We start from the raw sequence: 16677 nt of genomic DNA on the forward strand, positions 1-16677 counted from the left end.
TCAACTCCATGTGAATTATATGAGGGGAAAAAAAACCCCATCACCACTGCATTTTACAATTAATCCACCTGGATCTTCGTGCTCCACAATAATTTTAATGTAATTCCATGCAGCCCTGTTGCAGTAATAACTTTCTAGCTGAATCGGAATTGGGCAGATTATGCTGCCTCCAAGTCTCTATTATGGAACTGCTAATGCTTTAAGCTGCCTGGTCATTGTTATGCGAACAAAATCAATTAAGTGACTAAATAGGTCATTTACAGTGTGTGTGTGTGTGTGTGTGTGTGTGTGTGTGTGTGTGTGTGTGTGTGTGTGTGTGTGTGACAGGCAGATAGACAGATAGATTGGCTCCAGTGCTCTGCTGTAGCCAATCCCGGTTGACAGGTTGCTAATGCATCACAGGGCAAACACAGAGACACACAGCCACACACTGACATTCACACTCAATTAGAAATTCAGAATCACCAAATAACCTCAAGACCGTTTGGTTTTTGGACCACAAAAAGCCATAATCACGGATTTGAACCAGGGACATGTTGCTGTGAGGTAAGAGCGCAAACCATCATAGGAAAATAACTTTTCAGTGGTACTCGATTTTTTTTTTTTTTAATGCAGTGATAGATTATTTACTAACAGTGTTTGACTGGGTGATGAGAACATTTTCCAGAGGGACTGTCCTCGAGCCAAGTTTAGGAACCATTTCATTATTCTTAAAACCCTCACCTATGAGTCACTGTGAGTCAGGTCGCTAGGTTTGGCCCTTGGATGTGTGTGTGTGTGTGTGCGTGTGTGTGTGTGTGTGTGTGTGTGTGTGTGTGTGTGTGTGTGTTTGTGTGTGTGTGTGTGTGTGTGTGGGAGGCAGAGGGGGAGGCGGGACGCGCAGAAGTTGTCCATGTCGGCACGAGCGCACCCGCGTCTCCAACCTCTCCACTCCGGTGAGCGCGACGGAAAACGATGTTCGACTGATCCACCGCGCTCCGCAGGCGGCCGCAGACGAGATCCTCCCCCCCCACCTGTCCCCTGTCCAGCACCATCATCTTTCGCCCGCAGAAAGCGTCGCCGTGCGCCGATGAATCGATGAGTTTCACCGGGAAATTAACCGGCGCCCTGCTGCTGGCGCTCCTCGCAGCGCAAGGTAAGAAGACAAGACGCGGCGGAGCGCCGCTCCGCTCCGGACTGACAGAACCAACACTTAAAGCTTATTTTAGGCGTTCAGTCAGATCTGTCGTTCTCTTCGTCTTAGATCTCAGCTCCTCACCTGTCTCTCTCTCACTGCTTTGCGCGCTTCTGAGTGAAAAACAAGAAGCTGTTTCGTTCTTCACTCCAGAGCTGGAAAAACTGAGAAAGAAAAGAAGAAGAAAAAAAAAACCCTCAGATTTTCCCTGAAGAGAGCAAAACTTTAGCTAATCAACCGAGTTGCGTTCTAATGAGTTGATGCATATTCATGATGGCAAATAGAATGATGACATTTGGTAAAATATCGCAGCTTGTTGTGAGTGTTGAGGAGCGCACCTCCTGCAGCAAAGCAGGAGCCCAGCCTCACTTTCAGAGTGAAAATACCAAGTTGTACACCATATTGATCCTGTTTGTTCATTGTTGGGTTTTCCACTCAGTTAATAGCAAACCCCGCCCCATCTGTCTGTGAAATGAACCATAAATGCGTGTTTTACAAACTGAAATCTGAGGATGGGGAAAGGAGTCGAGTCCCACTGGGATCCAGGCGCACGGAATCATTCAGACATTATGTCTTCCTATGCGCTCTGTGGTTAGTTTTGCCAGGAAATGATGATCTGGTTCGTGACATGTGGCATTATAGCTGAAGCTTCAGGCCCGCGGAGCAGCCATCCGTGAAGCAAACAAGCCAACATATGAATGACATACATTCTTACCGCAACTGTCTGTTCTGTCTGCGCTGGATCCTCCAGATGTGGACGTGCTGCTTCCACAGGGGCCAGAGGTCAGGGTGAGGTTCAGGTTTACTGGACCACCTTATAGCCTCAGAGCTGGAGGTACAGGGTTTCTTGCTTTAGGGCATAACAACAAACAGATGCTTACTGGTGTAATTAAAGCTGAGTTTTCTCTGTGCGGAGGGAGAGTTATTAAAGAAAACTCATTTCCCGAGAGGTTTTCTCTGCACTTATACTCAGCTTGATCAAATGGGCAGGTGGTCTCTGTGACATCTTTGTTCTTTCTCTGATGTGTAAAATCACACCCTCACATGCATCTTTATTTTCAGCTGTCGGAGCTTCAGTGAAGCTTCCAGTCTCTTGTGGGCTTCAGACACAGCAGATTGTGAAGAGGGGGTCCTTAAATGTCTCCCTGGAGACGTGCTGCAAAACAAGGAGTACATAAATGCTTTAAAGTAAACTTTGAGCCATGTTCAAACTTAGTGCTTATTTTAATCCTGAATTTGAACTTCTTCACTCCCACAAACACAGACGTGACTTTCTTCAGAGCGTGCTGTCTCCTATGGGAGTTGGCAGCGTGTGAGAGATTTAATAACCCTCTTTAAAGTGGCAATATATTTTTTGGCAGTGTCCTTCTTGTGAATACTTGGTGCTATTTCTGTTTTTTAATGTCTGCCTCTTGGTGTGTGAGGTGTGCTTCAGCATTGCTTCTATGTGACTTTTAGAGTGAAAAAGTTTCACTACTAAAAACATTGAACATTATTGATTGACGCAGTTTGCTTCACATTGATTTTGTCCACAGTTCGAATCTGAAATTGGGGGCCTGTCTGAGTTTTCATGTTCTCCCTCAACTTTTCAACTACAGTGAAGGTCCCAGGTTGTCAAAACACAAAATTTACCAAAACAGTGTTATTCTTTCTGACTGTCTTCACAAATTACTTAGTGAAGAGTCCTGAGCTAACATAGCTGCTCTGCTGGCCAGCTGCGGTCAAGATATTGGTATTGTGGAGTTTTTTCTTTAGTTTCAGGTCATATTGTCATGTGAATTGAATAAATGAATAAGTTACTGGGACAGCATTATGTTATAACGATGAGGACTTCCTGTTCACAGCTTAACGTAGTTGCTTGCATCATTCGGAATTTTATATAGAGTTTGCATGTTCTCCCTGTTTCTGCCTTCACATGTCCTGTAACCTGAAGTGGAGTCGCACTTGAAGGAGCGGAAGTATTTTTGCACAATGTAAAATGTGGGATTATGTCCTTTTTTTATGCGTCTTTCTGTCATTGTCTTCAGCTGGGGAGATTTGCTACACCCAGCTGCTCTGCTGCTTTGCCCTTGAACCGAGTGGATTTCTAAAGAACACAGTGCCTTGAAAGGATGACAGTGTCAATGCTCTCACAGCAGAGCAGATTCTGCTCAAGAGAGAGAAAATCCACTCTGTGTGCTCGCTAGTTAGAGGCGGTTAACGCAGCTCTTGGAGAGAAGAGAGAGAGAGAGAGAGAAAAAAAAGAAGAAAATGAGAGGATTTTGCCCTCACCTTTCCCCCCACTCTGTCCTCCATCTCTCCTCTCCGCCTTTCGCCAATCCCTCACTGACTGTGTGGGCTTTTATGTAATTTTGAACAGGGGCTGTGTATGCAGATAAGTGCCTGAAAACACACACACACACACAAGCATGCACACACACTCCCCCGTGGGGGTCTGATCAGTGGGGCTGCAGAAGGTATTGTCTCCGACCATCCAGGATCGAGTGATTTGTCCCCATAAAGGAGGAGCTGCTGATCCTGCATTTCACAGGATTTCATAGAGTATTTGGTCAAAAATAGAACCTGGCTGCAGTAGCTCGGAGGTGAAAAATTAGGTTTTCTTTATACAGGATGTGGTGGTTAGCTGGAGCCATGAAATTCCAAATGGAGTCCAGTTCTGTTGAATGAAGTTCAGCAGCGTATTTTAAGGCTGGGATGGTTCCGGGTTTGAGCCCGACTGATAAGGATGAGTGAGACTGGAAGCAGCTGCTTCAGCAAAAACTTAGCTGAGCAAGATGTCCAGCCATGCCTGCATTATACTGGCCTGATGTTGCAGATGTGGCAGGCTTGACCCTTTATCTCTTCTTAGCGTGAGAGTAAATAGGCTGCTGGGTGTGACGAGGTATGGTGCAAATGCAGGCTACTGATTAATAAATACATTTAAACATTAAAAAAAATTAAAGTGGTTTGCCAAAAAATTTTTCTTTCGTATTTTGGTTTATGTTAATCCTGTGTTGCTTCTATCCACTTGTATAGAATTGTCTGAAGCATTGCAGCATCATCATTTGCTTCTTTACGCGACTTAAATGTTGATCTGAGCTTCGCCTGGAACTACAGAGCAGCTCCCCCGTTTCCCTCCCAGAAGCAATATAGTTGCATTAAAGTCTGACAGGCAATGAGTGCATGTGTGTGTGTGTGTGTGTTTGTGTGTGTGTGTGTGTGTGTGTGTGTGTGTGTGTGTGTGTGTGTGTGTGTGGCTTAAGAACTGTGTGGTGGCTTGAGGATCCTCTTAACGCGATTGTCATGTGATTATTGCAACCAAACTCTGGCTCGTTCCCTCACACACATGCTGTGAAAGCACCAGCCCTTATTCCACCCCCTATGGATTGGCTTAAACCATCACACTCCCCTCCAGCACATACACACTGACACACATCCTCCTCCAGACAGCCCTGCTGCCTGATTCCGTTGGGACCTCCTGGTCTTCTGTGCTGGCAATCAATTGAGTCACGCTTCAGGATGGAGGGCGAGGAGGTGAGAGACAGAACGCTGGAGATGAGGTTGTCCTCAGATGGAGTACAGACTTTATTCAGCTTCATATTTTTTTTAAGTTGTTTCCATAAAACTGTTTTACGTCGTCTGTTGAATTGAGTATCAAGCAGTTTTTGTCTGTGATCATGATAAATTTTTACATTGTGGGACACAATGGCATTTACCAAGGTTATGAAACTGCTCGTTTCAAAGTCTGATCTGTCGTCTTTGTTGGGAAGCCTCGTCGTAGTTCAGTGCATCTGGAGTCTTGATCAGAAATACAGGCTGTACTACTTCAAACTTTCATGGTTATCAGACACAAAAGAAACATTTTTCTCAACTGCTTAACCTGCCAGAGTTTCATTTTGAACTCTGAAGTGTTTTTCAAAGTCATGATGCTCTTTTGGATGTCGACTGTTTTACAGTCTTTTTCTTTTTTTAAACTTCAACAAGTTTTCATGCTATTTTGAAGGTTTCAGTTTTTGATTCTACAGTGAATTCTTTTTCAGGTATTTGACGTATTTTACCTTGTTGTTTCTTCTTCTTCATTCATTGCATTTTGAGAATTTATATGGCCATGATCAGAGAGATGTCACATTTGGTGAAGCTGTCTAGTAAAAAGGAAAACAAAACTGAGTAATTGCATTTTTACATTGAATCATTTATCATACAATGTTAGCACAATCTTTCTTGAATTTTTCCATACACATTAATTAATCAATTTAAACATGAAAACTCATGAAATGTATGATTTTTGTCAAAATGGGAGGTCCAGAGGTGAATATTAAAAGTTTTTTCCGTCTTTATTCTCAAGACTTCTTCAAAAAATTATTGTAACAATCAACCCATTTGATCCACTTGTGTCAATTATATGATTGCTTTCTCAGTACTCAGGCTGTGGTGGATATCTCCCCTAAGTGGACGGAAATGAGAAAGTCATCATTGCTATTAGTTCAATGATTGAATTCCCCTCAAAGCCAACATCCCTGGCACTCACACTTGTGGCATTTTGGTTAGATTGACAAAACATCTGGAAATTTCACACATTTTAGTCACAAAATGATTTGAACATTTAAAGTCTGTTGACTGCTGAATCAGAAACCTGAGTCAAATTAATCAGAAGCATATGACAACTACTTTGCAATAGACAGAAAAAGAGTTTAGAATGAGTGTAGGGATTACTGTGTGTTGTATTTTTGAATCCTCACAAAACTTCAAAGTTCACTAGATTTGAAAGTAATTGGAGTAAACTAAAGCTTTGCATTTGCACTGAGTGGTCTTGTAGTTTCCTAGATGTTGTTATTGTGACAAAATGTAGAAGCAATATCACAAATCTGTTAAGAAGGACAAAGACAGGCAGTGAGAATTAACATTTTTGAATCAGTCTGGTTCAACAAAATGAAATACTAGGACTATTTTTTAATGATTTCTATGTAAAACAAAACAGTTTATATAAGATATCCCATAACATATGCGAGCAGTATAACTTCTGAACTCCCACATCCACTCTGATGAGAGCATGGAGGCAAGGAGTTATTGAATTTCATGCACCAATGAAAAAAAAATCATCTGCTGTTCAGAGTGAGTCAAATCAAAGGTGAACGGACATACTGTGTTCATAAATAGGAACATGTGCTGACAGACACATAGCTACATGTATGCATGGTGAACCTTCATAAATGAGGACACTCATAGGCGAAAGCCCCATATGCTTAAAGGGATAGCTGCAGAAAACTCAGTAATCACTGTGGTTCCTCCTGTGCGTCACTCAGCATGTCACACTCAGGCCATCGAAAACCCTGGAGAGCAGCAGACACGCTATCTAGCCTTGTTCTCGTTCTTGCTGTCACTTTTCTCCTGGTATCTGGATGCACTCTCACTCACTGTGAGTGTGTGAGTGTGTTTTTGGAGGGTAATTAGTTCTTCCAGAGTGTCCACCACTGGCTCCCAGGCTCATCCTGTTAAGCACATGCCCGATCAAAGGGTCTCCCACAGGCCACGGGCTTTTTCTGCCGCTTTAGGCTCCTGTAGCCACAAGAGACAAAGGCGGGCTCACAGTTTTTGCTCCCTAATTCCAAATCAATGTGGCTTTTTTTAAGAGTGAAATGCATGACTGCTTGACTTGGCTCCTTCAGTACAAAGCCTTGTCACTTGGATCCGACATCACAAAGAGGGGAGAAGGAGGAAGCACTTGTCTGGTAAAATTAAACATGTCCGTCAAGTCGATTTCACGTGATCCTGGTGATCAGAGACAAAGACGGCGGTGTCTACAGTGGTTACCAACTTTTCACTAAAGCTGTAGACACATAAGCTAATAAAAGACGACAAGATGTCGATGGTGATGACTCCGAAAGTAATTTTTGCGCATCCAGTTGGTAGATTGAGGCTTTGCTGTATGGGCTGCATTGCAGCAAACTGAATCACCAACGTTATTTATGCATTTTATGTCACGACATCTTAACATGCTTAGCTTAGATTTGAGCATTAAACCGGGGAACAGTATGTTTGAGCTGTCACTGAGGCATATTGCAAGGATTTCATGTAATCTCACTTTATTGTGCATATTTTACAAAGTACAGCTGCAACGTAAAAAAATGGAAATTCAATAATTAAAGTGTAAGAAATAAAAACATTTCTAATTAATAGCAAACATTACTTCACAGCTGAATATGCTTTCACATGTTAACGCTATCCTGATCTTTGTAAGAGAGACATATTTACTCATGGAAGAGAAGTTTAGATCATCCTCAACCATTTAATGTTTTATGGCACTCTGCCTGTTCTCGTACACACGTTTAGAAATTAAATCCTCACATTAAACACCAGGGAGTGTGGTGGGCAGCAAAGAGCATTATGAGCATGAGGTGAAAGGGCAAAAGGTTATAAATAGCTTCCTTTAAATTCAGTTTACTTAAGATCTTTTGTAGGAACAAACAAAAGGATTTAGAGGAAGGACTGCCGGCAGTCTCCCCTTTCACTGTTGGCAGAAGAAGAAAAAAAAAACCACGAGGAACAAAAGGTTCAATTAATTGCCTGATTATAATTGGCCTGGTTTTCCCTCGCCCAATTAGAGACTTAAGCAAGTTTCTGACCGAGAAGCGATTGAGGGAGCAGTGGCCAGGTCTTAAGGCAGGTACCAAGAGCTGAAATTACCCGAGTGTCTCCAGAGAAAGGCCTTTTCATTAAGCTTTAAGGCTCATCTCGCCTCTGCAAATGACCTCAGAAAACTTTATGAGCGTTTCAGCTTCACACTCACTGAGCGTTGGATGTGTTTTAGATTTTTATTTTATGAGAACAGCCCTTGTCTCTGTGTCAAATCAGCTGGAGAAAAGTAAGACTGGCTGCTTCTGCTCCTCATTGTCCTACATTCACAGTTTTTTGTTAAACTTAATCAGTGTGATTATCCTGATGGGGATGATGAGTCTGACTGAAAACAAAGCAGCTGAGAACAATCAAGGGACTAAACATAATGGAGGAACAAAATGGGCTTTAATTTTTGTTTATCTTATGGAATATGAGTGACTCCTGCATTCTCTAATGCACACAGCTGTATGCCCTTCATCTGAACTGGAAAGTTTTTAGTGACACACACTCCCTTTAAACTGGATTGAACCCTTTTAAAGCGTCTCTTCTTGTGTGTTGTTCATGTTTTATTGTGACACTAAATGTTGTCTGGAGACGTATGTAGACATTGTTTTTAGGTGCACCAGATGTTGCGATTACATAAGTGTTGTTTTTCAGTAATTGAAATTTTTGCTCAGTAAGCCGAGCCTCCCCATGAGCGGTGTTAGTCGCCTCTCAGATTAAAATAATATCGTTGTGAAATGATTAAAAGACTTACAGAGTGTGTCTCCTTTATTCTTATCGGCAAGCTCCGCTGTCAGACATTGTCCAAAAATCTGCCGTTTGGTCATAACAGTGAGTGATTTGTTTCTCGGGCTGTCCCCCTGCTGTGGCAGGTAGGAGAGGATTTTATGAACATGAACAAATGAAGCGTTCTCCCAAAGCGAGACTCCGGACCATGTGTGAGCTGTGATGTCTGGCAGATACTCGTTAAATGTTCTCCCCGTGGTAATAAATGGAGGAGCAGCTTTATGACTTTTACTGTATGGACAGTAAATATAAAATGTTTGTTTCAACATAGAACTTATTTTGAAAAAGTGCTTTACGTAATCACCCATCTCTCTCTCTCTCTTTTTTCTAAACAAAGACATTCTGTCTATCAGAACTTATGAGAGATTGAAAATATGACTAGTAGTCTCAAATGGCACAGACTGAGGTGGAGAAGGTTCGATTATGTTGCTTTTGATTTTTGAGAGCATCGGAGGAGGAACTGAGACTGTTGGATGCAGTGATCCCACAGCGAAGTGGGAGAAGTTTAAAGAAAGAGAACAATGTGACTCAGACATATTTCCCAGGTTTACTCAGCTGGTTGTCACTATTATTTATCCCAGTGAAGTTCAAAAGCAGAAATCCTTGTTACTGTTATGAATTTGAGTTTATAAAATGATTCAGGTGGGAAGCGAGATGATCTCAGATCCAATGACCCTCTCAGCTGGAATGGCACGCTATATGTGTGTGTTTCTGCAAATGGATGATTCATGACATTATTGTATTGTTGTTTTAAAGCGCCATATGTTCTTACACCCACATGCTTGTAGCGTTGACCCTCGGGTGTGACTCTGTTAGTCCTGAATGAAAAACAAAGACATTTGAGACTCTGTGAGCTGCTGAAACAGTCTGAGAATCTGAGAGACAACACAACAAAACTACACAAGAATTCACAAAAATTAGATGAAATTTTACAGATTATTAGTTTTAGTTGTTTATGTTGCCATGTTTAGTTTCCTAAAGGTTTTATTTATATACCCTTATATACCTTAGATCCCCTTTGTTCATTTTTGTCTTGATTTTTCATAACCGCGTCGTCCATTGTCCGTTGTCTCGTTATCACTCTTGCTGTAAACTTTTGCCAACCTGCCTGAAAATATGTGTTTGATTGCTCTATTGATTAGGTGGTAAAAACTCACTACACAGACAACATAATCATTTCAGCTGTCAGTATGATTTGTTCTATCTCAATAATCTCAACTCCGACTGTGACGATCTTTCAACACCACTTCTGAGACTTGGGATTTTGCAAAATTGAACCAAAATTGCACTGGGGCAGGTTCGTTGGTATAAATGTTATGTACTTGTCATTTGGCAAAATACTTCATTTCTTTCCTTTTCAATTGGCAACAAATGAAATAAAAAGCAATGAAGAGGTTTTCTGTCCTCTCTTGTTTTTTCTTCTCTTTTTATGGAGCGTCAACTGATTCAGAGAGAAAGTGTCCCATTAAAGAACCATATTTTATTTATTTGTTGCCAAAGAAGCAAACCTTTCCAGTGAACACGGCTATTTCTGTGTATATGAGCTGAGCCCTTTTTGCCCTTTTGCCCCTCATCCTTTCACCTAAACGATCCACTCTGCTCCCTAAGTGCAGGTTTAATGGGTCTGTACTGTGTCCTATAATGTGTGTGTCACTTCTCGATTTGAAAGCTGGGACGGAGGACTCCAGCTTCTGCTTTTTCAAAGTGTTCGTCTTTCGGTGGTGCTCGCACGAACCAAATTAGTCAGGCGGTTCAGAATTCAAGGTCAATGACTTGCTCAAGCTTTCGAATAAGAGAAAGAAGAATTAGAACATTGGAGTCAAAGGGAGAGATAAAAAAGAGACATTGTCTGCATTTTAGGAGTACGATTTAAGGTATGAAGCTCGCTGGAGCGACTCAAACTGTATTTCCGTGTGCCGGTGGCGTGAGTGTGTGCTGTCCCAAGTGAGGAAGCGTTTTCTGCTTGGACAGGCGTGGGCCGGTGCCATCACCGCTCCACAGTTACTAGTGGCAGTTTTCCACAGAATGACCTTTACTCCAGTAGTTTTTAAACACACACAGACACACACACACACACACACACACACACACACACACACACACACACACACGTAGTAACAGATTATCTTCAAACTGTAATTCTTTTGCCCGATGGAATCATCAATAGAATTGCTGCTGATGATTGAAAAGAAAAATATATTTGTTGCATCGAGACACTGAAGAAACAGTCCAAACTGTCAAACTAAAACCCTGAATGTCTGTTGATAGATTTAACTTTGTTTGTTCAGGATATTCCATGTCATGTCTCAAGTATAATGGACATAAATACATTTTGTTTTGTGATCTTTAAGCACATAAATTAACCAACACGAAAAAAATCGCCATCCTCTCCTTGCCAAAACTTGAGGAAATTGTGCAAAACTATCTGCCTGACCAGACGCCTCTGAAACTGACTCTTAAAAATATGTGGGTGTATGTTTTGCTGAGTGTCTGAGCAGTGAAGAAACATTGAATATCCCGAGGAATGTGAATTCAACACGACGTTTTCTGCACATCACTCTTTGTGTCAGTGCTTCTTTTTTTCTTACTTGGTGTTAAACTTAATCCCTGATGTGATCATAACATAAATCTCTAAGTTCTCCTCATATTTATTTTTGGATACATTAATGTTAAACCCTTTCGAATGACTGACCTTCAGATTCCAGTTAAATTTACCAGCAGTTATGATCCCAGAAGGCTCCACAAAACTTGCATTTAAAGACAGATTAAACCGAACACAAGTGCTTGCTTTGATGTCAACATTTATTTGGGTTTGCAATTGTTATTCCTCATGCTCTGCTTCATTTTCCTCCTCTGGTCCATTAGGTTGTTTCTCATCTAAAGCTGAGGACAGACTCTTCCGGAGGTTGTTCAGAAGGTACAACCAGTTCATCCGACCAGTGGAGAATGTCTCCGATCCGGTTACTGTGGAGTTTGAAGTCTCCATATCTCAGCTTGTTAAAGTGGTAAGAGTCACTTTCTCAGCAAATAAATGAATTGGCGTCATTAAATCAACTGCTGAGAACAAAAATCCATCTCACTCACGACCCGACTGTTTGGTGTTTCAGGATGAGGTGAATCAGATTATGGAAACCAACCTGTGGCTGCGACATGTGAGTACACGCTGTCTTGTACCGTTTGCTCACTGTAATTGTGTTAGGATCTGATCGTCTCCACGTCTGCCCGTTTTACAGGTGTGGAATGACTACAAGCTGAGATGGGTGCCTGTCGAGTATGACGGGATCGAGTTCATCCGAGTTCCGTCTAATAAGATTTGGAGGCCTGACATCGTCTTGTACAACAAGTACGCTTTACTGCACAAGCATACTGTATATGTCTCTCTGTTCAGCTTTCTCTTCCACTACACTGTTGACTGATTTAGTTGTGATCCTATTATTTGATTTCTGTGGATGTCCAACAATTCATCTTGCACATGTTTTCGTTCTTGTGTTTATTTTGTCCCGCCAGAATGAATTTGTGTGATTGATTAAAGATTAGGAGCGGGCGTGGTTAACTTTGGAAGCCACACATGCCGCTGAAATTCATTCTTGCAGAATTCTGTACTTGAATTTTTGACCTTGTTCTTGCCACCTCGAGAAAACTAACAAATGTCTCTGTTCTTGCGGAGTACAGTATAGACCTTTCATCTGTCTTTGTTGATGCATCTGTTGTCTTCCTTCTGCCGTTTCATGACACTTTTGTGAGTGATTAGATCACTTTCTCATAACTTTCCATTTATTTTTTAATGATCATCTGTGACTGAGTCATTTCCCACCTCTTAACTGAAGTTGCAATTAGCTGTTTGTCTGAATTTTGGTTTAAATTGTTTTACATGAGTTCAAATTGCTTTTCCCACAGTGCTGTGGGAGATTTCCTCGTGGAAGACAAGACCAAAGCTCTGCTGAAGTTTGATGGCACAATCACTTGGGTCCCTCCAGCTATTTTCAAGTCCTCCTGTCCCATGGACATCACCTATTTCCCCTTCGACTACCAGAACTGCTCCATGAAATTTGGTTCCTGGACGTATGATAAAGCCAAGATCGACCTGGTTCTCATTGGTTCAAAGGTGAGACAGAGAAATAATGTACAAGTATTTTTATTATCTCTGTCCCTAATCTGTCTTGTGAAAAGTTGTTTTTCATTTGTTTTTCTCCTATTTCTCACATCATCAGGTGAACCTGAAGGACTTCTGGGAGAGCGGGGAGTGGGAGATCATCGATGCGCCGGGTTATAAACACGACATCAAGTATAACTGCTGTGAAGAGATCTACCCTGATATCACCTACTCCTTCTACATCCGCCGCCTGCCGCTCTTCTACACCATCAACCTCATCATCCCCTGCCTCCTCATCTCCTTCCTCACCGTGCTGGTCTTCTACCTGCCGTCGGACTGCGGGGAGAAGGTCACCCTGTGCATCTCGGTCCTCCTCTCCCTCACCGTGTTCCTGCTGGTCATCACCGAGACCATCCCCTCCACGTCGCTGGTGATCCCCCTGATCGGCGAGTACCTCCTCTTCACCATGATCTTCGTCACGCTCAGCATCGTCATCACCGTCTTTGTGCTCAACGTGCACTACCGCACCCCGATGACTCACACCATGCCCGAGTGGGTGAGGGCGGTGTTCCTCGGGGTGCTGCCCAGGGTGATGCTGATGAGGCGGCCCATCGACCAGGGCTGCTCCTCGCCCGCCAGCATCACGGGAGGAGCGGGAGGAGGAGGAGGCAGCGGTGCAGCGAACAAAAAGAGAAAGAACAGCATCGGGAGCGGCTCAGGAAGTGTGAGTGTGGGAGGGATTACCGGAGGCGTTGCCTGTCCGCCGCTGGACGGCGGCGCAGGAGGAGGAGGAGGAGGAGGAGGAGGAGGAGGAGGAGGAAGCTCCTCGGCCGGCGGCTCCATGAACTGCGTGGAGTACGGCGACATGAATCGTGATCTGAACCGGGACATGAACCGCGAGTTTAACCGAGACATGAACAGGGATTTGAACAGGAGGTGTCCCTACAGAGGCAAGGAGGTGCCGACTCCCGTCCCCCCGCCGATGGTGCCGCCGCCGCCCCCTCCTCCACCACCACCACCACCACCCGGATCTCAGAGCCAGGGGCCCCAGGAGGCGGAGCCACCAAAAGTACCGAGGCCCCTGAATGCCTCGTCACCGGTTAACGCCGTCGTCGCCTTTTCTGTCGTGTCACCAGAAATCAAGCAGGCCATAGAGAGTGTGAAGTACATCGCGGAGAACATGAGGACCCGCAACAAGGCCAAAGAGGTACATGAGCCTGCATGCAGTGAGGCTGTGAGTGTGGATATTTCTGTCTGGAAAAATAGCAAGTATGGCTACTGTGTTCTTTTTAAATCACATTCACCTTGGGAATAGCGGTGTTGCATCTTCCCAGCAGACCTGATGTATCTGTCTGGGCTCAAGTCGCACTGTAAAATGGTGATGATATTTATGTTTTAGATTAAGTGAGGGTATACTTGCAACAGTTGTCACTATTCGCCAAAAACAGGTCCTATAAATCACATAGCATTAATTTGAAGGATTGTGCTCCTGATTTATATGATTCAGTATTTTTTTTTTCCATCTCTCACCACCAGTTTGTGAAAAGATAAGATAAGATAACACTTTATTCATTCAACATGAGCTGTCACAGCACCTCCTCGTTGCACATGGATAAGAAACAAAAACAATTTAAAGGATAATAGATGAAATAGATGGAAAAGACCCCCTAGCTTCAAAAGATTTTTGCAATGAAAAATTAAAGCACTTCAAATGTCACTTGAGTAAACCCTTTTTACCGCTACAATATAAAAAAGCAATAATGTGAAATGTGAATTCAGAAATAAGTGATCTCAACAGACCTTTTTATTCTATTCCTCATCACTGCTGAAGGCCAGATGATTGTGTTTGTCACACCTTGAACAACACATCCTGAGTCTCTAACAGCACGAAGCCAGTGGTTGTGTTGCACTACACTGAATGACTGAACTGCAGAAGCTTTGTTCTCCACAGAATAGTACACAATGACAATAACATTGTGTCTCTTGCTGTCCAACCTCATCACATCTATTTTTCAAATTATTATAGCTGCATCGTGCATGTGGCAGTGTGCAGCAGCATACATGATGGACAGCTGTATAACGCTACTGCAGAAGGATCACATGAATATTCAGAGTGGTGAGGCAGAGACACAAAACCTTGAGCTGTTTTTGTAGAAAACGTTTAAAAATATTTGCAACTACATAATTATGATTGATGATCAGTCATGTTTAGGGAGTTACATAAAATCAAAACAATTGAAAACAGAAGAAATGAACTAAAGAAAAAAAAGGATATTTGTTTTTTAGTTGAATGTAGACAGTCCAAGCAGGTGCAGCCAGATTTACTAATGTGTTCCCAGCCTGTTTGCACCTCAAGGGAGACGCAGACATTCACACAGAATGAAAGAAAACAGCCCTGCGTGGCCAAGACAAAACCTTTAGGCCATCAAAGAGGCTCTTCCAAACCTACTGGATGCCTGTTCTGAAGCCTCAATCATAATCTGGTCCTGAAACAAAGTCTTAATCCTTAAAAAAAAAAAAAAAAAACGTGGGAAAGAAACAGCCACTGTTTAAGGAGCCAGTTTTTTTTTTTTTTTCATAGGCTGGTGTGAACAGGTTTTGCCACTGTTGTGTGCACAGCACACAAATAAACACACAACAAAGACACTGCGAGTGTTTTATCTCCACATAGTAGGTGAATTTCTACCTCGCTTAGTAAAAGGCATAGAAGCCATTTATATGGGGCTATAAAGGGAGTGTAAAGCTGGTGGTTTGTCACAGATGGAGGGCTTTATGTACGCCTTTCTCACACTCTGGATGGTCCTGATATGTTTGTGCTTCAGCTCCATCTTTTCTTAGCAAGGCTTGGATCTTCCTTTGAGGTGTGCTGAATGGCTACATTGCTTCTCCGAAACATACAATAGCACTGTGGTTCCTGCAGCCACGATCTTATTGTGTGTGTGTCTGACCGACCATGTTGGTGCTAAATACAGAGATGTGCAAATGCTGCCGATACTAAAAATGTATGAAGAACACCAATGGCTAACTTTTTAAAAGTTGAATGAGTGTGTATACATTCATTCATAAATGCAGTGGAAAAAAAAACATGACTTCTGTTTATTAAAGTGGTCTTTGTTTTTGTTTTTCATTTGACTTCAGCGGCCTGTGCTTCTTTTTGGCTCTTCTGTGTTTCTCTTTTGGTCTTTTTGAGAGTTAATGCTCATAGTTGTGTTTATTACCCTCACAGTGAAACTGTCTGCTTTTCTCTCTGCAGGTGGAAGATGACTGGAAGTATGTGGCGATGGTCATCGACAGGATCTTCCTGTGGGTTTTTGTGACCGTGTGTGTGCTGGGAACGCTGGGACTCTTCCTTCAGCCGCTCATCAGCTTTTTAAAATGAGAAACTTATCCTTGTTCTCACTCTTTCTCTCTTCCTCTCCGTCTCTCTTTGTGTGCCCCAGTCTGCCTCCGTAGCCTCACTTGAATTACTTTGGGCATTATCCGATTGCAGAGTATCTTTGTTCTCCTTTTCTGGTCTTTGTCTTTCCACGATTAGTCTCTTGCTCTTTTTGAGGACTTCATCATCGGCTTCCACTTCTATCCCTCAGCTGTCTGCTTCCTCAAATGACATCCAGATTCCCTCATTTTCTCCCGTGTTTCACATCGTCAAAGTGCAAACAATGTTCTCTGGTCTCCTTTGCTCCGTTTCGAGCTGTTTTTAGCACCTCTGTTCTCCTGTGCCATGCTTTGACCTGCCGACGGCTTCTTTTTTTTTTCCCTCTTCTTCCTACTAGTGTGTTTTATAGAAACATGCTGCCACTGTCACCCTACGAACATGGAACATTATATAAAATTGCCAGGCAATTCTATCAGTTATTCTTCCTCTTATTACTGTATAAATGTGAGTCACTGAAAATATGAAATAACCGCACAATACCACATTGTCAGTATACGCCGGTTGTGCAATAAAGACACTTTTAAGAACCGCTGTATAAATAATACGCTTTAAAAATCATCAGCTGTTATTTTATATTTTGTGAGAAATGCA

At 42.6% G+C, this 16677-nt stretch overlaps 1 protein-coding gene across 1 annotated transcript; it reads left to right on the forward strand.

The window, feature by feature from the left end:
- The first annotated feature begins 1052 nt into the window (after positions 1–1052).
- On the forward strand, positions 1053–16258 carry LOC115398320 (neuronal acetylcholine receptor subunit alpha-3-like). The gene is made up of 7 exons (XM_030105027.1): positions 1053–1135; positions 11423–11562; positions 11665–11709; positions 11791–11900; positions 12455–12662; positions 12769–13857; positions 15904–16258. The coding sequence occupies exons 1-7, from the start codon at positions 1078–1080 to the stop codon at positions 16027–16029; spliced, it is 1776 nt and encodes a 591-aa protein (XP_029960887.1). The 5' UTR covers positions 1053–1077; the 3' UTR covers positions 16030–16258.
- Positions 16259–16677: the final 419 nt, after the last annotated feature.

This window comes from Salarias fasciatus, chromosome 2, assembly GCF_902148845.1.
Source record: "Salarias fasciatus chromosome 2, fSalaFa1.1, whole genome shotgun sequence".
In the NCBI taxonomy this organism is placed as follows: domain Eukaryota; kingdom Metazoa; phylum Chordata; class Actinopteri; order Blenniiformes; family Blenniidae; genus Salarias; species Salarias fasciatus.